Below are 19,716 nucleotides of genomic sequence, written 5' to 3'. Positions count from 1 at the left end.
AAAAAGAATCGATCCGGTTTCGATATTAGTCGATGTAAATATTCATTGATGGCTACTATGGTAAAGTGGAAAGAACAGCTCACAAATTTCCCCTTGAATCTGAATTCCTCCTCAATACCAATTTTAAGGGAAGCCAATGTCAAACCTCTGAACGAATTTTAATCATGAAAAGAAACCCACAAATCAAAGGCAGTTGTTCATTCTCAAGCGGTGGAATGATGGGATTACTAGTTCAGGGTTCTACCAAAATCCTAGAGAATATATCAATATCTAATTCCAATCCAGAGTTTTGATTCTCTTTAATCCATATTATGTTAAAGAAAATGCCTCTGATTGGTAAAATTGAAAATTGTCTTTGATTGGTAACTACCAAATTTTTGATAAATTTGTCAGAAGGATTTAGTAGAGTACTACCTAGCCCTGTCCGACGGTTAGATCCTTTTGGCCCAAAGGAGCACGCAGGAGATCTGCTGATCGTAGGAGTTCTGACTGGACACTGTCCAATATCTTGGCGGTTTCTCCTCCATTGTCCAGCCAATGCACGACTGAGGCTAAAGCATTTCGGTAATCTCACTTTCGGCAAACTAGAAGACATAGTCGAAAATGACTTTAGCCGAGTCAACAAACCTGTGGTATGCTCAAGGCGTCTCGTCGAGTTGTAGTGGTCTTGTAATTAAATTCGCCGGGTAAATGACATTTCAAAGACAGTCGAGATGTCGCTGAAGGCATGGCTCCTTCTGAACGAACTTCGACCTCTTCAGCTGATGAAAATATTAAAAAAGTGAAGTACATATATGATGCTTGAAGATCGTCAGGCAAGTATTAGAAAAATGGCAAGAGAGCTCAAAATCTCTCGCGAGTCCGTTCGAATGATTTTGATGGGTTAATGTAGAATAAGTTTTTAGGTACCACAATCGTTCGGGTTTCTTTGTAGGATGAGATCCATGTTAGAATCGACCTCTTAACCTAACCTAGCCAGTCAGTCAATAATAGCGGAGTAGTGGTGCAGGGCTAGATTTCTAGACTACTATTATATAGCATTGTATATGAATACCTTGGAAAATAGATACAATTTCTTAAGGTTCTTCCAATTTTCAATCATGTAAAACCAATATCAAAGAAAATTATAAACATCAAAAACTCGTTTAGTTTATGAGGCGATTTCTTTCTTGTGTCAAGAGCTTTTAGTTTCAATATTACTTCTATTTGGAGTCACTCATATTCTTATTTACATATTAATGCAATGTCCTCCCTATAGGGCACACAAGTTCACCTAGTCAACTGGTTAACCAATTCACGCAGTGACTAACTTGTAAAGCCCCCCCCAACTGTGGCAATTTGATGTCAGCTGACTTGCAACAACAACAACAACACACCGCTACTTCAGTACTGTTAAGTATTGCAATTGTTGTTACATATACATAATGACTGTGACTGCAGATGAACACTTTGCACGTCTTCGCTGTTGAGTTGAGCAAATTGTTGGACGTTGTTCTCCAAATGTTTTATTTCGTTGGTTTACGTCGTCGCGAGCACATCATTTTTAACCGTTAAACGCAGCATCCATCAGTTTGCAGCAATATTTTCGAAAACTTCGCGTATATTTTTTAAGAGATATTTTAACGTAATCCCTTTGTTTATAAAATGTAATTTTACTTAAAAAAATTGGAATTTTTGAACAAAAAATTGGAATTTGGATTACAAAGCATCGGTAAAAATCAGTGACTGACTGCTAACTAAGCCATCATCGTCTCATCGTCTATATAAACAAAACACTCATCTTAGCTATTATATGCAAATAAGTCTGATGGGAAGCGCCCGAGTGCTTTAGTGTGTGTAAAATAATAAAATCAAGATTGTTTGCAGCTGCAAGAATCGATTGCAAGAGTTAATGGTTTTTCAAATTGATTTGTACGCCAACAATTGTAGCAATAAAATCGCCGTTAGCTAAAGCTTGTTGCTAAATGTAATTGTTATTTGGCAATGATTGAGGAATTCTAATGGTTACCAAAGGGTCAAGTTCTATACCTATAGTTGGAAAAAATAAAACATTGAAGTGTGAAATTGTTTATAAGAATTGAAGTTTTTATAATACAAATTTAAAAAAAAAAATATTTAAAAAAAGTAAAGTGCAAAAGTTCTATACAACATGTGTTTCAGTCAAAAGCATTTTTTCGTATTATTGCTGACTGCAGTTTTAACAGTTATAGCTGCTGTGGATCGGAATCCGAAAGTAAGTGTTATTCGTTTTTGTAAATAATTTTGATCTCTTTACACTGAATAAATCAAAAAATATTATTTGTTTTATTTACAACTTACTTTTTAGCTCGAGAATAATTTATTTCAATATACGATAGACTAGGGGATTAAGTTATATAAATAAGTGGATCTGAGTCTGAGTATGTTTTCGAAACAGTCATTGATTGATTATATGACTTTGTAGTGTGTTAAACTTTCCTCTTTTAGTATTAAGGGATTATGTAGAACATGTGAAAAAGTATTTATCAATTTAGTGAGATTGCCGCAGGATACTGTATTTTATTTGCGAAGAGATTTTTTATGAATTTTTAGTACGAGAAATCTGTATTATATTAGAAAATTACTACTAGGCTTGGCTTTGGTGGAAAAATATCATATTTCTTAAAACTTTACCGAATTTTGACTTAATACTGTCTCTGAAATAATACTGCTACAAAATCTTATCCTCACCAAGGAAAATTTAAGTGCGAATAAGTTTTTTATTAGTTATTGGTCGTTGTTATGATCCAATTTTAAAAAGACCGAACAATAATATAATATGTGGATGGACATAAGTAGCTTTGATTATTCTTTATTCATTCTGACGTATTTTTAAATAAACAAGTTTAATTTTGAAAATTTAAAAAATTTTAAAATTAACAAATTTTGGGTCAAAAATTAAATTTTAAAATTACCTAAATAAAATTTTTTGTTTTATTTTCAATATTATTTAATTTTCATTTCAAACTTTTTAATTTAATTTTTGATTCAAAATTTATATTTTCAATATTATTTAACTTTCATTTCAAAATTTCTAATTTAATTTTTGGCTCAAAATTTTCAAAGTTTTTATATTTTCATACCGAAAATAAACTTCAACTTTTTTAAAACTTAGCTTTTCTAAATTTTTGGATTAAAAATTAAATTATGCAATTAAAAAAAACGAAAATAAACAAATATGAAATTTTCAAATTGGATTAAAAATTTTAATTTTCAAAATTTTTAAATTTTCAAAACGAATATAAAGAAATTTTGATTCACAATTTTTTAAAATTTTCAAAATTTTTTTTTTATTTTTGGATTAAAAATTAAATTTTAAATCTTTTAAAGACGAAAATAAACAATTTAAGATTTTTTAAATTTAATTTTTAATCCAAAATTAAAAAAAAATTGAAATTTTCAAAATTCAAATAATTTAATTTTTAATCCAAATTTTTAAAATTTAATTTTTAATCCAAAACTTGTTTATTTTCGTTAAAAAATTTTAAAATTAAATTTTTAACTGCAAAATCGGAATTTTAAATTTGAAATTTATTTTGTAATACCAAAGAAAAAAATTATAAAATATTTAACTTTAAAAAACTTCAGCAACAAATAAAAAAATATTCTTCAAACCAAAACCTAAATGATTAGAGATAAAAAATTAAAGATTTACTAATTTCTACTAAAACACCATAATTACAATTAATTAAATAAGATAAAAAATTTTAAGCTTTGTTAGCATATTCTTAACAAAAAGCTTTATAAAGATAACCAAACACGAAATAATTCTACATTCAAAAGCCATTTGTATTTTTGAAACCAGTACTTAGGATAAAGACTTTAATTTGTGTTCTTAATCCGATTTTTAATTGTGACCGAAATTATTTTTAATTAAATGAAATGATTTTTAAAGAGTCAGTAGGGTAATCTGGCCTGTTTTTTGATATTTTTTTTATAGAAATTTTTATTCTACAATTGAAATTTTTTCACATATCATGAGGTATATCGTGGAGTGTATAAACAAATTTTTCGGAATTTTTTGATGACATCTGTCGGAGAAATGGCTGCGTGAAAGAGATGCGCTTTTTCACTGGCGGACACGATTTATCATATTTGGATAAACCCCAGAAACCCAATTTATTCTTAAAAAGTACGTGAATGGTTATCATCCCTACTAGAATCATGAAAAAATGTTGATAAATAAAAAAGTAATTAACTTTTTTTTTTTTAATTTTTCCTCATGTTTTTTACATAAATTTTGTCATAACATTGTCAATAAATTATAAAAAATTATGATTCTAGTAGGGATGATAGCCAGGCGTTTTGTGAATATTTAAAAAAAATATAAGCAAATCGGTTGAGTAGTTCGATCGGAAACATGTCCGCCAGTATAAAAAAGTGTGTTTTGAGAAAAACGCGTTTAAAGTTTAAGGCGAGGCACTCCAAGCGCTCCAAACTTCGAGCGATATTATTATTTTTGGGCCTTTTTCGAAACCTTGCAATGGTAAAGTGGGTTTCTACATTAATTCTAAGGGTATAAGGGAATAGAAAATGCAAAAAAAAAGAAAAATTTTAAAAAAAGATTACCCTACTGACCTTGTAATTTAAGATTTTTACAGAATAAAAAGCTTTAGTTAAAATTTTATTGATCTATATGTCTTGTATATAACAATATCAATAGAAGTTGAATGATATATTTCGGCATATTTACTAAATATTAGGACGACGAGATAATTTCGATATAACAATTTAGTCATATATTGCCTATCTTTAAATTAAACTCCATAAAATATGAAGAAAGATAATTGAAAACTTCCGCTTATTGAAAAACTTTAAACCATACCTATTTCAGTATTTCTGTTTTGGGACAGAACCCAAGACGGGTTGAGGAATTCGAAATTTTGTTCTTAATAGAGATACTTTTTTCTAATTTAATTTAAAAAATTATTTTATAACTTTATTATAAACACTTCACAAATACTTCTTTAAGATTTCATTGGCCTCCATTTTGAACATAATTATATAATAGTTAATAAAAAATAATATTGTACTCCTCAGATACATATAGAGCAAAAATGCATTATGGAGGCTATCATTTGCATTGCTCCATAGGAATAAGTTTTACGAGATTTCAATTCGAACACGGGATATAAAAAAGTAAAATAACCTAATACCGGGTGATCCAAGTGGAGGTACGCCTTTCAATAATCTCTTTTTGACAGATCACAAGAGAATCGTGACAATCATGGAAAGACTTACACTTGAACATCGTCCACAAATCGTTCAACTTTATTATGAAAATTCATGTTCTGTCAAGAATGTGTTTCTAGCGCTTCACTCAATTTATGGTCAACATAATCGGCCTACTGAGCGTACTATTCGCAACACCATCACCCATCTTGAAACCCAGCATTCATTATTGGATAATATTCGACCGAACAGACCACGTCCATGACGCAGTGATGAAAATATAGCAGACGTAGCTGAGAGTGAACGCGAAGACCGTGGAGCGTCGATTCAGCGATTAGGCACATTTTTGGCAAAATGGCTATGTAAACAAGCAAAATTGCCGCATTTAGAATGAAGAGCAACCTGAAGAAATTCAATAGTTGTCATTTCATCCAGAAAAAACAACGTTTTGATATAATTTGTGGGCAGTTGCAATCATCCGTCCATATTTCTTCAAAAATGATGCCGGTGAGAATGTAACCGTCAATGGTGACCGTTATTGCGCCATGATAACCGACTATTTGATGTGTGAAAATGAAGCTCGTGATCTCGGCGACATTTGGTTTCAACAACACGGCTCCACCTCTCACACATAGCAGAAATCAATGGATATATTGAGAAAACACTTCGGTGAGCAGATAATTTCACGTTTTGAGCCGCTCGATTGGCCACCAAGATCATGTGATATCGCACCTTTAAACTTTTTCTTGCAGGGATATGTAAAGTCTAAAGTTTATGCGAACAATCCAGCTTCAATTCAGGGCTTGGAGCAAAATACCAATCCATGCCAGTCGAAATACTCGAACTAGTCATCGAAAATTGAACTTAACGGATGGACCATCTGAGACATAGCCGCGGCCAACATTTGAAAGAGACAATATTCAAAAAAAAAAAATATATATATAAACCACATATTATTAAACATTCCCCATTATATTTGGAGTTTCGGTGCTTTTTCTTTAAAAAAGTAGGAAACCTCGAAATGGATCACCCTTTACAATTCTTCATACATGCATATTTAGTCACTTTTTGTCAAAACTAATTGTCTATAAAGAAGCTTTTATATGAACCAGTTTCCACATAAATTATGTAATGTTGCACTAATCCAATATTTAATGGATGCAACCAGCGATGATGTCACTACAAATTGAATAAAAAATTTTAAAAACATTTTGATAAGCGACAGCGAAAAATCATAACTGACGCTTCCATTAAAAGTGACAAAATACATTAAAATTAAGTAAAAACTGTCATGCCAAAATTATTGCATCACCTAAAGCTGAGCAGAGGTTTTAGACACCAATAAAACTTTAAGTTTTTATTAAATATGACATTGCTGAAAAAATATGATTCTAAATTTACCAACAAATATTAGCAATATGATTTACATATACGACTTGCAATATTTAATAATTTAAGAATTTTTAAACCTAATTTCTTTTTACACCAAATATATTTGAATAATATTATATAATGTGGTACAAGCAGCACATACATATTATATAAAATATGTTATATAAGCTAATAAATTATATTTTATATATTTTCCTATTTTCAGAAGCGTCAAATATATCGTGAGCAAGTCTTACCGCATGCGGGTGGCAAAATTCCCGACACAGCTTTCGAAACCGATCGGCTCTTTTTGAATCGCCTGCAATCTAACGGTATCTCTGTACCAGATGGAGTAGTGACTGAACAGCGAAATCCGCAAGTAAGCGTACAGAATAAAAAACTTCAAGCTGGCAGATTAAATGTCAAGCTTTACTTGAAGAATGCTCAGAAAAATGCTAACTAAAGTAGCTAAACTAAAAAGTACTGATGGGAAATAATGAGTATAAAGTGCAACCATTTCGAGGTTTCCTACATTTTTTAAAGAAAAAGCACAGAAACCTAAAATATAATGGTGAACGTTTATTTTTATTCGAAACAACATTCTTCGGTATTTTTTTTTTTTGTAACTGGTGAATAACAAGCGTTTTGTTTTGCTCTAAGGCCTGAATCGAAGCGGGATTGTCCGCATAGACTTTAGACTTTACATATCTCGACAGGAAAAAGTCTAGTGGTGTGATATCGCACGATCTTGACCAATCGCTTATCTGTTAACCTGTGTGTTCTTTCAATAAATACATTGATTGATGTTATGTGTGTGAAGTGGCGCCGTCTTGTTGAAACCAAATGTCGCTGAGATCACGAGCTTCAATTTCAGGCATCAAAAATTTGGTTATCATGGCGCGATAACGGTGGCCATTCACGGTTAGCTTCTCACTGGCATCATTTTTGAAAAAATGTGCACCGATGATTCCACCGGCCTACAAACCAGACCAAACCGTTGTTTTGTCTGAGTGAAATGACAACTCTTTAAACCCTTTTCATGTTGCTCTTCGTCCCAAATGCGGCATTTTTACTTGTTTGCATTGAGCCAAAAATGGGTCTCATCGGTGAACAAAATTTGGCTCGAAAACGTCGAATCTTCTTGGAACATTTCGGGTTCCTGTTAGAGCCAAACGATGTTCTTTGGGTGTTCGAGTGGCTTCAGTTCTTGCACAAGCTGTATTTTGTATGCTTTCAATTTAAAATCACGACGTAAAACGCGCCAAGTCGTTCATACGTCAGTCCGAGTTGCTGCGAACGGCGCCGAATCGACTTTCCTCGGTCTTCATGTACGCTCTCAGCTAGGCCTGCTATATTTTCTTCACTGCGTGCTGGGCGTGATCTATTCGGTTAAATATTATCCAATAATGAAAGCTGGGTCTCAAGTTGGGTGAATAGAACACTGAGTAGGCCGATTATGTTCACCATAAATTGAGCGAAGCGCTCGAAACACATTCTTTACAGAACATGAATTTTCGTGATCAAGTTGAACGATTTGTGAACGTTGTTCAGGCGAAGGTCTTTCATACTGTCAAAATATATCTTAATAAATGATAATGAACTTAAAGCTCTATCTGTTTACTGTACGTAGAAAAAATTCCTCACATTGGATGACCTCCTTAAGATACTGACTAACCTTAGAACTCCGGTTGTCAAAAAACATGTGCTAACAGAATTTAAAATAAAGGTCGAGTGATAGTTTTTATTTCTCTGACCAAAATTAGTATAAAAACACTATTCACCCATCACTAACGGAATTATTCCGTCTTCTTTCGACCAGCTGAAAATTTTTAAAATTTATCTAGACATTTTAAAGATAGTGTCTATTAAATCATATTTATTCTAGGTCTACCAATATCACGACAAAAGTCCCAGGGTGCTCTTTCAAATAGCGCTTAGCTCGGATGGTCGTTACACGCCCGTCGAAGGCAAATATCATCACCAGAATGTCCCATCGATTGAGACCACCTACCTCTATCCACAAATACACGGACACTTAACCGATGCAACCCCCGCGAAGAGCGCCTATCCGACATACCGACAACTGCAGTTACACAATTCACAACTCAATCAAGTGAAGTTGCAGCCAAAGAAGAAGAGTACATTTATATTTCTTCATACAATCATTCATAAATACTTTATTACCGACACTAAAATTTTCCAGCACAATATCTCGATATAACACCGAGTCTGCACAAAGGCCATGGCAATGCATATCGGACCCAAACATACCAGAATTTCAACATTATCAACGCGCCAATAGTGCCCGCAAGCGGAGCAGCGGCAGCGGCGACGGTGTCGTCAGGGAGCGCCAACAAATTTGACTACTTAGTACCGAACGTGGATAGCTCGGCACATGTGAGTTATTATCGCCGTAGGCTCATTAACGGTGTATGTGTGTGATTGAAAGTGTTTATTTTTTCGCTTTTATTTCAGCTATTCAACGATTTTGATGAGCTCTTTAACCACTTCAATTTGCACGAGGATGGTGCGGCTGTTTACAGCGGAGGTGCGAGCTTCGGCTTGAAACATAAAATTTAAGAGACTTCACAAAACATCAACATTAATCATATATACATATATACATATTAGGGTGGTCTTAAACATTTGTGGAAACGATTTATATTCTGAGCTGATGGAATTCTTTGCAGTCAAAAAAGTTATAAGAAAAAATTTAAAACGATCGGTTTAAGGGTCTGAGGTTAAAAAAAATTATTTTTTCTTCTGGAAAAATTTTCATCTTGAAAACATTTTTTTTTTTAAATGATACCTAAATCGATCCATCCATCTTGAGTCGAAGATCACATGCTTAAAACTTAGTCCAAGCTGAGGTTGGTGAGGGTAATCTGTAGTATCTGAAGGGAGCTGTGAAACCAAATAATGTTTTCTATCTTACGCCGTGGAGATTTTAGGTTTTATTTTTAAACAAAAAGTATTTTTTTAATATTTGAGTACCAATAATATAAGAGTCAAAAATTTTCACTTCTCGCTCTCGCTCCGAATCGTTTTTTCTATCATCAGTCTCTACTAAAACAAATATATTTATGAATCCTTGATCATAATACCACTTCCATAGTATTTGAGTTTCGTGACCTCTGTATATATTACATATATATATTTTCCATGTTTTTTTAATGATCACCCTAATACATACACATATATACTATACCCATAATATGTACATATGCCTGTAAAATATGCCACTGCATTTTGTATACATTGCAACTGATGCCCAACTAACAGTTCCATAAATATAAGTGAAAACATTTATCACACTCGAATATTGCAATTAAAATTCCATTTGTAATTTTATGTTTCCAGTTAAATTTAATAAATTAATTATTGAGTAAAATTTGCAATGTCTGGTTATAAACAAAAGCAATTTTTCATAAGAGATGAGCACACGAAAATCTGAAAAGATTTATTACTTTAACTGAAACTATTAACTCTAAATAGCCTTCAACCACGAGTGTGTCTTGATAAGTAAATAACTCTTTCAATTTTTATTCTTTCTTGGTCAATTTCGTTAATTCTGCATTTGCTAATAACTCATTTATAGCAAAACTCAAGAATAGTCGAGAATTTTCGAAGAAAGTCTTGTGGTTTTGTTTTAAGGGGTTAGACAGTTTATGGTAAAGTCTTCAAACAAGGACTCACTTTGACAATTTATTCTGGCTGTAAAGAAAATGGATTCGAAATACGCTCTTTCAGGTTTTAAAATCTTGCTTTATTTAATAATTGATTTAAAATAGCGACTATTGAGTCAATCTTTGAAATCACCTTTTTTAAGTGGGATCGACGAACGACGGTGATTCTAGAAACTCGAGCTTTTAAAACCGATATAGAAATATAATCTAAATCTGCATGAGACTGGCTAGAGAATTACATACAATTTATTTTAGCTTTACATATAGTTGTTACAAAATAGGGCACTTGTAAAAAAAATTCACTTTTCAGCACGAAATTAATCATAAAAAAAATAATAAAACAAAGAAAAGGTAAATAATTTGCCAGATAATATTACTGCAAATCTACAGTTAAAATGTTAATGGATACGTGTATCGATTTCGAATCCGTTTGAACTAATTGTCGAAGCACTTTTGCCACACAGGTTGAGGTATCATCAAAAGATGTGTTGTAAACGCATCAACTGCTGATATTCAAAGACGGTCCAGAGATCTTTCAAGACAGTCCCAGTTCTGGATTAATTTTAGATTTTTATATGGCAAATACGAAGAGCCTTGTCAGTATAAACGTGAACTAGTGGCTGATTTTTGAAGATATCGATCTGAAAATTTCCGCCTGCCCTTTTCTCCCCATCACATTTGGCGGAACGGCCGAAATCGGCCACTACAAGACTCAGTTGGCACAAACAGAACGATCAAAATCAAGATAAAGGTCTTCATAAAATATATTTTTATACTCTCGCAACAATGTTGCTAAGGAGAGTATTATAGTTTTGTTCACATAACGGTTGTTTGTAAGTCCTAAAACTAAAAAAGTCAGATATAGGGTTATATATACCAAAGTGATCAGGGTGACGAGTTGAGTTGAAATCCTGATGTCTGTCTGTCCGTCCGTCCGTGCAAGCTGTAACTAGAGTAAAAATTGAGATACCATGATGAAACTCGGTACACGTATTTCTTGGCTCCATAAGAAGGTTAAGTTCGAAGATGGGCAAAATCAGCCAACTGCCACGCCCACAAAATGGCGAAAACCGAAAACCTATAAAGCCATAAATAAAGATATTAAAGTGAAATTTGGCACAAAGGATCGCATTAGGGAGGGGCATATTTGGGCATAGTTTTTTTGGAAAAGTGGGCGTGGCCCCGCCCCTACTAAGTTTTTTATACATATCTCGGAAACTACTATAGCTTTGTCAACCAAACTCTACAGAGTCGTTTCCTTCAGGCATTTCCATATACAGTTCAAAAATGGAAGAAATCGGATATTAACCACGCCCACCTCCCATACAAAGGTTATGTTGAAAATCACTAAAAGAGCGTTAACCGCCTAACAAAATTCGGTATACAATATTTTTTTAACACCCTGATAGCATGTACGAAATATGGGTGAAATCGGTTCACAAGCACGCCTTCTTCCAATATAACGCTATTTTGAATTCCATCTGATGCCTTCTCTGTATAATATACACATCAGGAACCAATGATGATAGCAGAACAGAACTTTACACAAATACGGTATTTGAAAAATATGAAATATAATGAAATCTGGATTATCACTTTATCATGCGAGAGTATAAAATGTTCGGTGACACCCGAACTTAGCCCTTCCTTACTTGTTTCTTATTAAGTAACCTTGATTCGATTTGATATATTTTTGATATAAAAAACGTGGCTAGACTAGTTTTCGGATTTAGATATAAAAATTGTACCTGTGATAGGCGAAAAATTTGAGGATAAGAATCTGAAAGCCACGCAAGAAGCCATTTCAAAACGTCTAAAAGCAGCCGGAAACAATCTAAAGCAAGAGAATCGTTTGCCATATGAAAAGGAGCCAAGAGGCGTGGAAAGACCATTTTGCATGTCAGAAATACTACTTGAGCACTATAAAAGCAGTCTTTTTTGGATTATGACCGATAATGAAAAATGGACACATTATGACAACCGACAGACAAACAAATAAGGAAGGGCTAAGTGTAACCGAACATTTCATATTCTTGCAACTTTCGAAGATCAAAGGCAACCCGATATTTTAAAGTCCTGATATTGGTTACTTGTCGGTTAGGGCAAGTTTTCGCTCTTTTTTTTATCTATTTTATGCAGAAAGATACTCTGTTATTATAAAATCTCTTTCAATTTCTTAATGAAAACTCACATATTGGCTGATATTGGTGGTATAAAGTCAGCCGGAAGTTCGAAAATCTTTCTACAAGGTATATTGGGACTAAGAGAATTATTGATCCGATTCAACCATTCTATGAGTTTTTAACATATATCTTACAGGTTGACCCATATTTTCGATAACAAGTTCGCGATGGGAACTAAGGTAAACATATACTCGGTACCTGAGGACTTTCTGATCGTAAGCTGACATACTTCAAGACACGATTTGTGCAAAGTTGTAACCCGATACATCAGTCTTGCTTAATTTGTATACTTATACAAATATGAGAAGCTATATGAGAAGTAGGTGTGGCCTTCACAGTAATCCAAAGCTTATTTACTGCGGTGGAGAGGTTGCAAGACTTCAGGTGCTCTATCCATTTTATCTGCTTTGAGATCCCATATTCGGGGATCACAAGGATTCGCATGACGTAAGGTGTCCAACTTATTAGCGAAAACAGCTGCTTTGGCTGGGAAATTAGGGCGAAGTTCCGCGATTCTTCCAGCCGGAATAAAGCGAGCGGTAACAGCTGCGATCATCTTGAAGTTCGCCAACGATTATGTCCATAGGAATGGGTGGTGCGGTAAAAGTGTTCTCGGGAAATTCTGAGAAGCCGGCCCAGTTACCTTTATTAATGTTAACAAAGGTACGGTTGTTCACAAAAATAAACTCGGGAGGTTTCTCCATCGAGATAATTATGAGAAATATTATGAAATGGTCTGATGCGTGAGTTAGCATAGATCGCCAGGTTACACTATTTTTCTGACCAAACTACTAGTGATGACAATATCGGGGGAGCTATTACAAATGCTCATAATTCTGGTGGGGCTTCGCCATTCATTGTGCAGAATGTCGAATCGTCTATTCCACCAGCTCAATCCTTCTACGATCATTTGTCATCGAAGTAGCGCACCTATGTTAGGGTGATATGCTGTAGGACAACATGTAACTGTGGCGATGTATATACAAGCATTAAATATTTCAAGTTCGCTGACCAGATAGCTATACCCTGACTGATCAGAATGAGAGTTATGCTGCCTGTTTGAGCTCTTATGGAGGTAGCGGTCCTTTGTTGACAACTTGGGTGGAGTGGTGCGCGAACTTAGTGCAGATTGCACAGCCGTAGAGGCTAAGATCGCAGTAGCGCATGCCTGAGCAAGTCTTAAGATGACTCCATCCATTGCATGTATTAAACCTAACCGAGGTGGAGTTTGGATAAAACCTTTTGTCGCAGACGCAGCAGAAAACTTTCTCGGGGCCCTGGCTGGACTCAATGCTAGCACGAGTCTGGAGGATACGGAGCAACTCTGCTGCAAGACGTTGCTTCAGTGATAACAAACTTAATCTAAAACTTACCAATCCGAGGTTAGATCTCCGAAAAGTACAGCCCAAGGGGCGGATAAAAACAGGGTTGATTCCGGTAACATATAACCGGCTGTAGTGGAAATCGTTGTGGAAATTTTTACACTGTCGGTAGAGGTGCTTAAAAGATTTGTTCCGGTCGAATTTGGTTATTGTGTCTCAAATTGTTTAGGTGTTAAACATCTTAGAGGATGGTGCCACACCCATATTTCAAACATTTTAGCCTACATGTTGAAAAAACCATGACAACGCGCGGTTTACTGTTGCAAGTCTGGTTAAAGACTTCATATTTGGAAAACAGCGCTTTGGAAGTTTTGCGTTACCCGCCCTATATGTCCCTTCAGACTACCATTTGTTCCGGTCGATGCAGAACGCCCTCACTGGAATACGGTTTCCATCAAAACAGGGTATCAAAAAATAGCCTGATTAATTTTTGACCGCCAAGATGACGCAGTTCTTTTGGTATGAATCCCAAAAATCGCTAAAGAGATGGGATGATCTTCATCTTTGTGATATATTGCCGTCTTTAAGTAACAGTGTACTTAAATAAACGTTAGATTTAAAAAAAAAAACGAATAATCGAATTTGAAAAGCAAGGCTTTTAAGTAAATTTAGATGAATACTGCATACTTGTAGGCGCACAATCCGGCAATTAACTGGGCTTTGATATTTTACGTATTTGTGCTTATAGTTGGGAAAACAGTTAAGCATGGATATATACATGCATATATGGTATATTTATACTTATGTGTGAGTATCTGCATTTATGAAATTTTTATTTGAAAACTTTAGCTTTAAAAATAAGTTTGCAGCAACAAATGAAGCTTTTGAGTCACACATATACACACTCAAATACTTTAACGGACTTGCACTTAAGAAAAAACCACAAAACTTTTCAACTTTATTTGGTAAGTTCAGCTTCAGTTGGTGGCACAACTGTTGGAGTTTAGAAGATCGGCGATCAGTTTCAATTGTAAGCTGCGCGCAGACGGTGGGAAATTCAAAACTCGGTGCATTCAGCAACAAATACGTTCACACTAATATTGGTTGCTTTATAAAGTTATTGAAAAACAGAGTTGTAATTAAAAGAAATGAATGGGCAACGTGTGACATTGTGCTGCAGCTTATTGCTCGCATGCGCTTACCTTGCGGCATCGATAGCGGTGGAAGTGCAGGTGAGTGATATAAAAAACTCTGAAAAATAAAAATTAAAATAAAAACACAGCAAATTCGGTTTTTAACTACCGTTACTTAATTGTAACCAGTTTACACTTTGCCTTTGCGGTTAGTCCAACAAACAATAGCTCACAACTGAAGGCATAGTTTTAGCTAATAAAGCGCATATTCGCAAGTTTACAGCTATATAGATTTACTGCGATTGTAACGGCAAGTCTGATGCCCAGCAAGTAAAAAAGGCATTCACTTTTGACCCAAAAGCAAATTAAACGTCTATTAAAACAACCGACCAAGTCAAAGTGGAGCAATGCATATGGCAAAAAAACGAACTTTTTTGAATACTTCATTGATATGTGCCTAATAGTTGCAATGATTTGAAAATAATGTGTCGAAAAAATGATATTTTGTGCAGTGCCGCGGAACCGGTCTGCATATTCAATTGCGCATGCCTGGCCAAGTGACCACCAAACGGTGAATGGAGCAGTTGAATGCTCCACATATCGATTTACTAATATCGTTGGGGCCGCACGTTTGAGCTCTTTCTTTTGCAAAACGCTTATGCAACCACTATGAGAATATGGTATGTGAATTTCTCTGCGCTAAGCGTTAGTTGAAAGCGAAAGTGCAGCATTAAGAGTGAATGTAAATGGAATAATCAGGCAAAACAGTTTGCGCAAAAGAATCGCGATCGATTGGAAAAATCAGCAATTAGTGGAAATGTTAAATTTCAAATAAATTAGAAAGACGTTAACGGTAAATGAGCTGTTTTCACATTTTTCAAAGCTTCCGAACTACTTCTGTTTAGCTGATGATATTTTTTTTGTAGTTGTATATAATTTTAGAGCTTTATAGTTTATCAAAATCAACTTGTTTATAATGAAAAGCTTGTTTTCGTCAGAAATATTTTGAAATTCCATTATAGTGATTTTCTAATCATACCATATTTTTATATATTCTTCTAATCACACCATATGTTTAAATAGATTTGGCTTTTGCTTCGAAATATTTCACTATCTCGGCGATCATTACCTTTAAAAAGTTCTAGGTTAAACCTTTTTGATAAAATAAATTTCCTATTTCTCACAAAAACGGAATACTACAATATAAAAACAAGAAAAAGAGTAACCTCCGCTGCATCGAGAAAATAATACATTCACAGGTGTATTTCTTATAGCATCAAAGGGTATAAAAAGATCTTTATCTTGATTTTGATCCAACCTTTTGTATGGCAGCTATATCCTATTGTGGTCCGATCTAAAAAATAGGGAGATTTATCGGTCAATTTGTAGGGTAGCTTTGTATGTGTAGGCTATAATGATCAAATATGAGCAATTTATGCGGAGATTGTAGTATTGTCTTGATTAATAATCCGTTCCGAATTTAGTCAAGTTATAATATTGGGTAGTCTTTTCGTATTTTTTCAATAGATGTTGTGCAGTCGTATATCTCCAGTACTACCAATCACATAGTGTAATACCATATAGTGCTGGAAAGATCAGATTTTAAGCTTCATTTAACCAAGAAAAATTAAATTAGGGAAAGTTGAAAAAAAGTTACAACGATTCAAAAATGAGTGAAAATAATGAAGAAATTCGCTGTACATATTTTGAAATTTTTGTATAAAAAAGAGAAGAATGCCACGCAAGCCTCCAATGAAATTTGTGAAGTTTACGGAGACGCTGTGTAGTACAACAATAGTTCGTTCGTTTCCGTTCTGGGAGTTTCGATGTGAATCGTTGAAAAAGTCGGCGAAATAATGGAAAATATTGACCAGGTTAGGTTAATCAGGTAGGCCAATAAGCCACGCATAGACTATGTAGTTTTAATATTTTACTAGATGGAGTTCAGTTGCTAAGTCCATGAGGAGTAGTCATCCTTTAGGACGCCTGCCCTTGAGACCAATTTTAACAGATCCTGCGGTCTCACTATCGATACCTCCTCCAGTGTATCATACCGTGGGGACTTCAGATGCTTACGGTGTAGTCTTGCCAATGCGGGACAAGTGCACAAGAGATGCTCCATTGTTACTCTGGTGCCTTGGTCTACACATTTCCTGCTTCTGCGGCTGTGGAACGCCACCAGACAGTTATAGTACAAGCTTGCCATAAATTCTATTCCAGAATTTACAATCCATAAACTCGTAGAAAAAAATGCCATTTACGTTGCCTTTCATATTTCGGCACTTTTCGTCCCAAGTTTTACAATCTGGCAATTCACAAATTTTTCGTAAAGTTTCAGATTTTTGATGTTATACATTCTCAAATATTCATTTCGACCAAAATATGGAATTAATTCGCGAACATTTTCGTTTATTAACAATGGAGTGTGGAGCTATTGAAGTCGTACTGCTGTTATTCCTTTACATAAGTGTGGAAAAGTAGCAACCTTCTCAAAAAACTAAATTAGAATCTTAGTTTATTGTACTATTGATAGTTTTTCCCAAACGTTGATGACAGAACCAAAAAAACTGTTCACGAACGCATTCGCAGAAATCCCCTTAGAAAACAGAAAAGTATGTCAAGAGTAATGAATATATAGAACAGATCAATGTCAAGCGTTATTATAGATGATCTCCATATGAAAGTCTACAGTCGGTAAACTGGTTATCTCCTAATAACGCGCTTGAAGCAAATTAGGCTCAACCGGTGCAAATGGCACGCAGTCAATATCCTTATTACATATTAACATTTTTTCAATATTGAAGAAGTTTCTAAAAAGAAAATCCACAATATCGACACGACAAGCTACTGTAATGGGGACTCCTTGTAAAGGCGTGACATTTCTGAGAAAAATAGATTAAAACGGGAGCAAAAGTGTTCTAGCAGAATGTTTAAAAGGCAATACTCGCTTTCTTGGAGAGCATTAGATCTTCCAGCAAGATTCCGCTCCAGTACACACCACCAAAACCAGCCAGCAGTGAACTAAAATCATTATTCCTGGTTTTATCGCTTAAATTAATTAACCGTCTGGAAGTTTAGATTTGAATCCATTGGAATACAAATTGCGGACAGAGTTGGAGAACAGAGCACGTCGAATAATGAACCGAAATTTGGAAATTCTCAAAAAATCTTTGGTCCGAGCAGCGTTGTCAATTGAAATAGAAACTGTGAGTGCAGCTGTTGATCAATAGTCGAATCGCTTGAGGGCTTGCGTGAAAGCAAAAGATGACAATCGCGAATAAAATTGTGTACACCGCTCATTTAATATATTTAGCATGAAATAAAATTAACTTTATTATAAAATATATCATAATTTATTTTCAAAAAGGCCTGAACTTGTAACAGAACTTATGGCAAGTCTATGTAGATTACTATAAATAACTGCAATTATTCCGCATTTTTACGCAACAATGAACTTTTTCTTCCATAAAAATCATAGATTTGTTTAATTGTAAAAAAAAATCATTAGTTTTTTACTGGTTCTAAAAGTTTTCTATTATTTCCCACATTTCTGCTCGAAATTCCCAAAATAAACAACTGCAAAAAGTAATTATTAAATTTGTAATTAGCTGCTTAAATATTTTTTACAATTACAACGAAAGAAAAAATGTATTACTATACATATATTCAAAAAATTTGTAGACCTATGGCCATCTCTACCATCCTCCAACCGAAGAGCGTCGCCGAGAAGAAAAGCAAGATCTCTCAAAAATACCCGGTGTACCGGGTGTCGACTATCCGATTTATCACAAAGTGCCGCACACGAATTTCCATTGTGCCAACGTGCCAGCTGTGCCGGGAATGTATGCAAATGTTGAGACCGGCTGTCAGGCCTATCATGTTTGTCACGACGGACGCGAAGGCCATCAAGGCGCAGAATTTCTCTGCACTAACGGCACTATTTTCAATCAAAAGGAGTTCGCATGCGATTGGTGGTACAATGTTAAATGCGAAGAGGCGGTCAATTACTATCAGTAAGTATTTTCTCAATGTTTTTATATTTGTTTAAATTTTAATAATTTTATGCAATACAAATTAAGAAAAAATACTTTTAAATTACGTATATTGTTATTATATTACTATATACACATTTTTTTGTTAAATTTCAGCTTGAATTCGGATCCTGAACACAATCCTTACTTCCAAAAGAAAAAGGAACCGGAAGTGGAACAAAATGAACACGAGGGCTTCTATATTCACGCATAATTTTTATAAAAAACACTTCATCTCATCAAATTTCATAAAATTATTATACTTAGTTACTTTGGTTTCCATGCTGTCGACTATTTTCATTAAAAATTACTGTTTATTGGACAAATTACTTTGTGTTTTTAATTGTTTAGTATCTGTACGCGAATTATTAGCTATACTTCCGATTTGCTTCAAAATTTATGATTTTTATTAAAAAAGTTAAAAATAATAAAGATAAATAATTTCGACGAAATTTAACTAAAATTTAAAATAAATAATAAAGAAATTTGAAATTAATTTTAAAAAAATTCATCCAATTTTTTGATAAAGATTTTTTAAAGAAATTTTCTTTTTTAATTAATGTAAATTAATTAAAAAAAAATGCATCCAATTTTTGATAAACATTTTTTTCAAAGAAAATTTCCTTTTTATTAATTTTAAAATATTTCATTTTTTAACAAAAAGTCTGTTCTATCTACCACTGGTATGTACTTAGTTCTTTCGCACAGAGCTCCCTCTTGCATTAGCCTTTGGCAGCGCTTCAAAAACAAAAAATAATAACCTTGACCGATATAACATCGGCATAACCTTTTTACTTTAA

At 34.1% G+C, this 19,716-nt stretch overlaps 1 protein-coding gene across 1 annotated transcript; it reads left to right on the top strand.

Annotated features, from left to right (window-relative positions):
- The first annotated feature begins 2,149 nt into the window (after nt 1-2,149).
- Nucleotides 2,150-19,130, top strand: LOC120777058. The gene is made up of 8 exons (XM_040108171.1): nt 2,150-2,233; nt 6,788-6,940; nt 8,447-8,699; nt 8,765-8,958; nt 9,037-9,109; nt 14,899-14,984; nt 18,567-18,898; nt 19,034-19,130. The coding sequence occupies exons 1-8, from the start codon at nt 2,150-2,152 to the stop codon at nt 19,128-19,130; spliced, it is 1,272 nt and encodes a 423-aa protein (XP_039964105.1).
- The last annotated feature ends 586 nt before the right edge of the window (nt 19,131-19,716 follow it).

This window comes from Bactrocera tryoni, chromosome 5 (assembly GCF_016617805.1).
Source record: "Bactrocera tryoni isolate S06 chromosome 5, CSIRO_BtryS06_freeze2, whole genome shotgun sequence".
In the NCBI taxonomy this organism is placed as follows: Eukaryota; Metazoa; Arthropoda; class Insecta; order Diptera; family Tephritidae; genus Bactrocera; species Bactrocera tryoni.
This window is presented reverse-complemented; position numbering and strand designations above follow the sequence as displayed.

What these genes read in the sequence shown, in the direction of transcription:
- LOC120777058 (XM_040108171.1), top strand. Translation starts at nt 2,150, where the DNA reads ATGTGTTTCAGTCAAAAGCATTTTTTCGTATTATTGCTGACTGCAGTT. An exon ending in CTGAACAGCGAAATCCGCAA is followed by an intron (nt 6,941 to 8,446) that starts GTAAGCGTACAG and finishes TATTTATTCTAG; the next exon opens with GTCTACCAATATCACGACAA. An exon ending in CGATAGCGGTGGAAGTGCAG is followed by an intron (nt 14,985 to 18,566) that starts GTGAGTGATATA and finishes AAAAATTTGTAG; the next exon opens with ACCTATGGCCATCTCTACCA.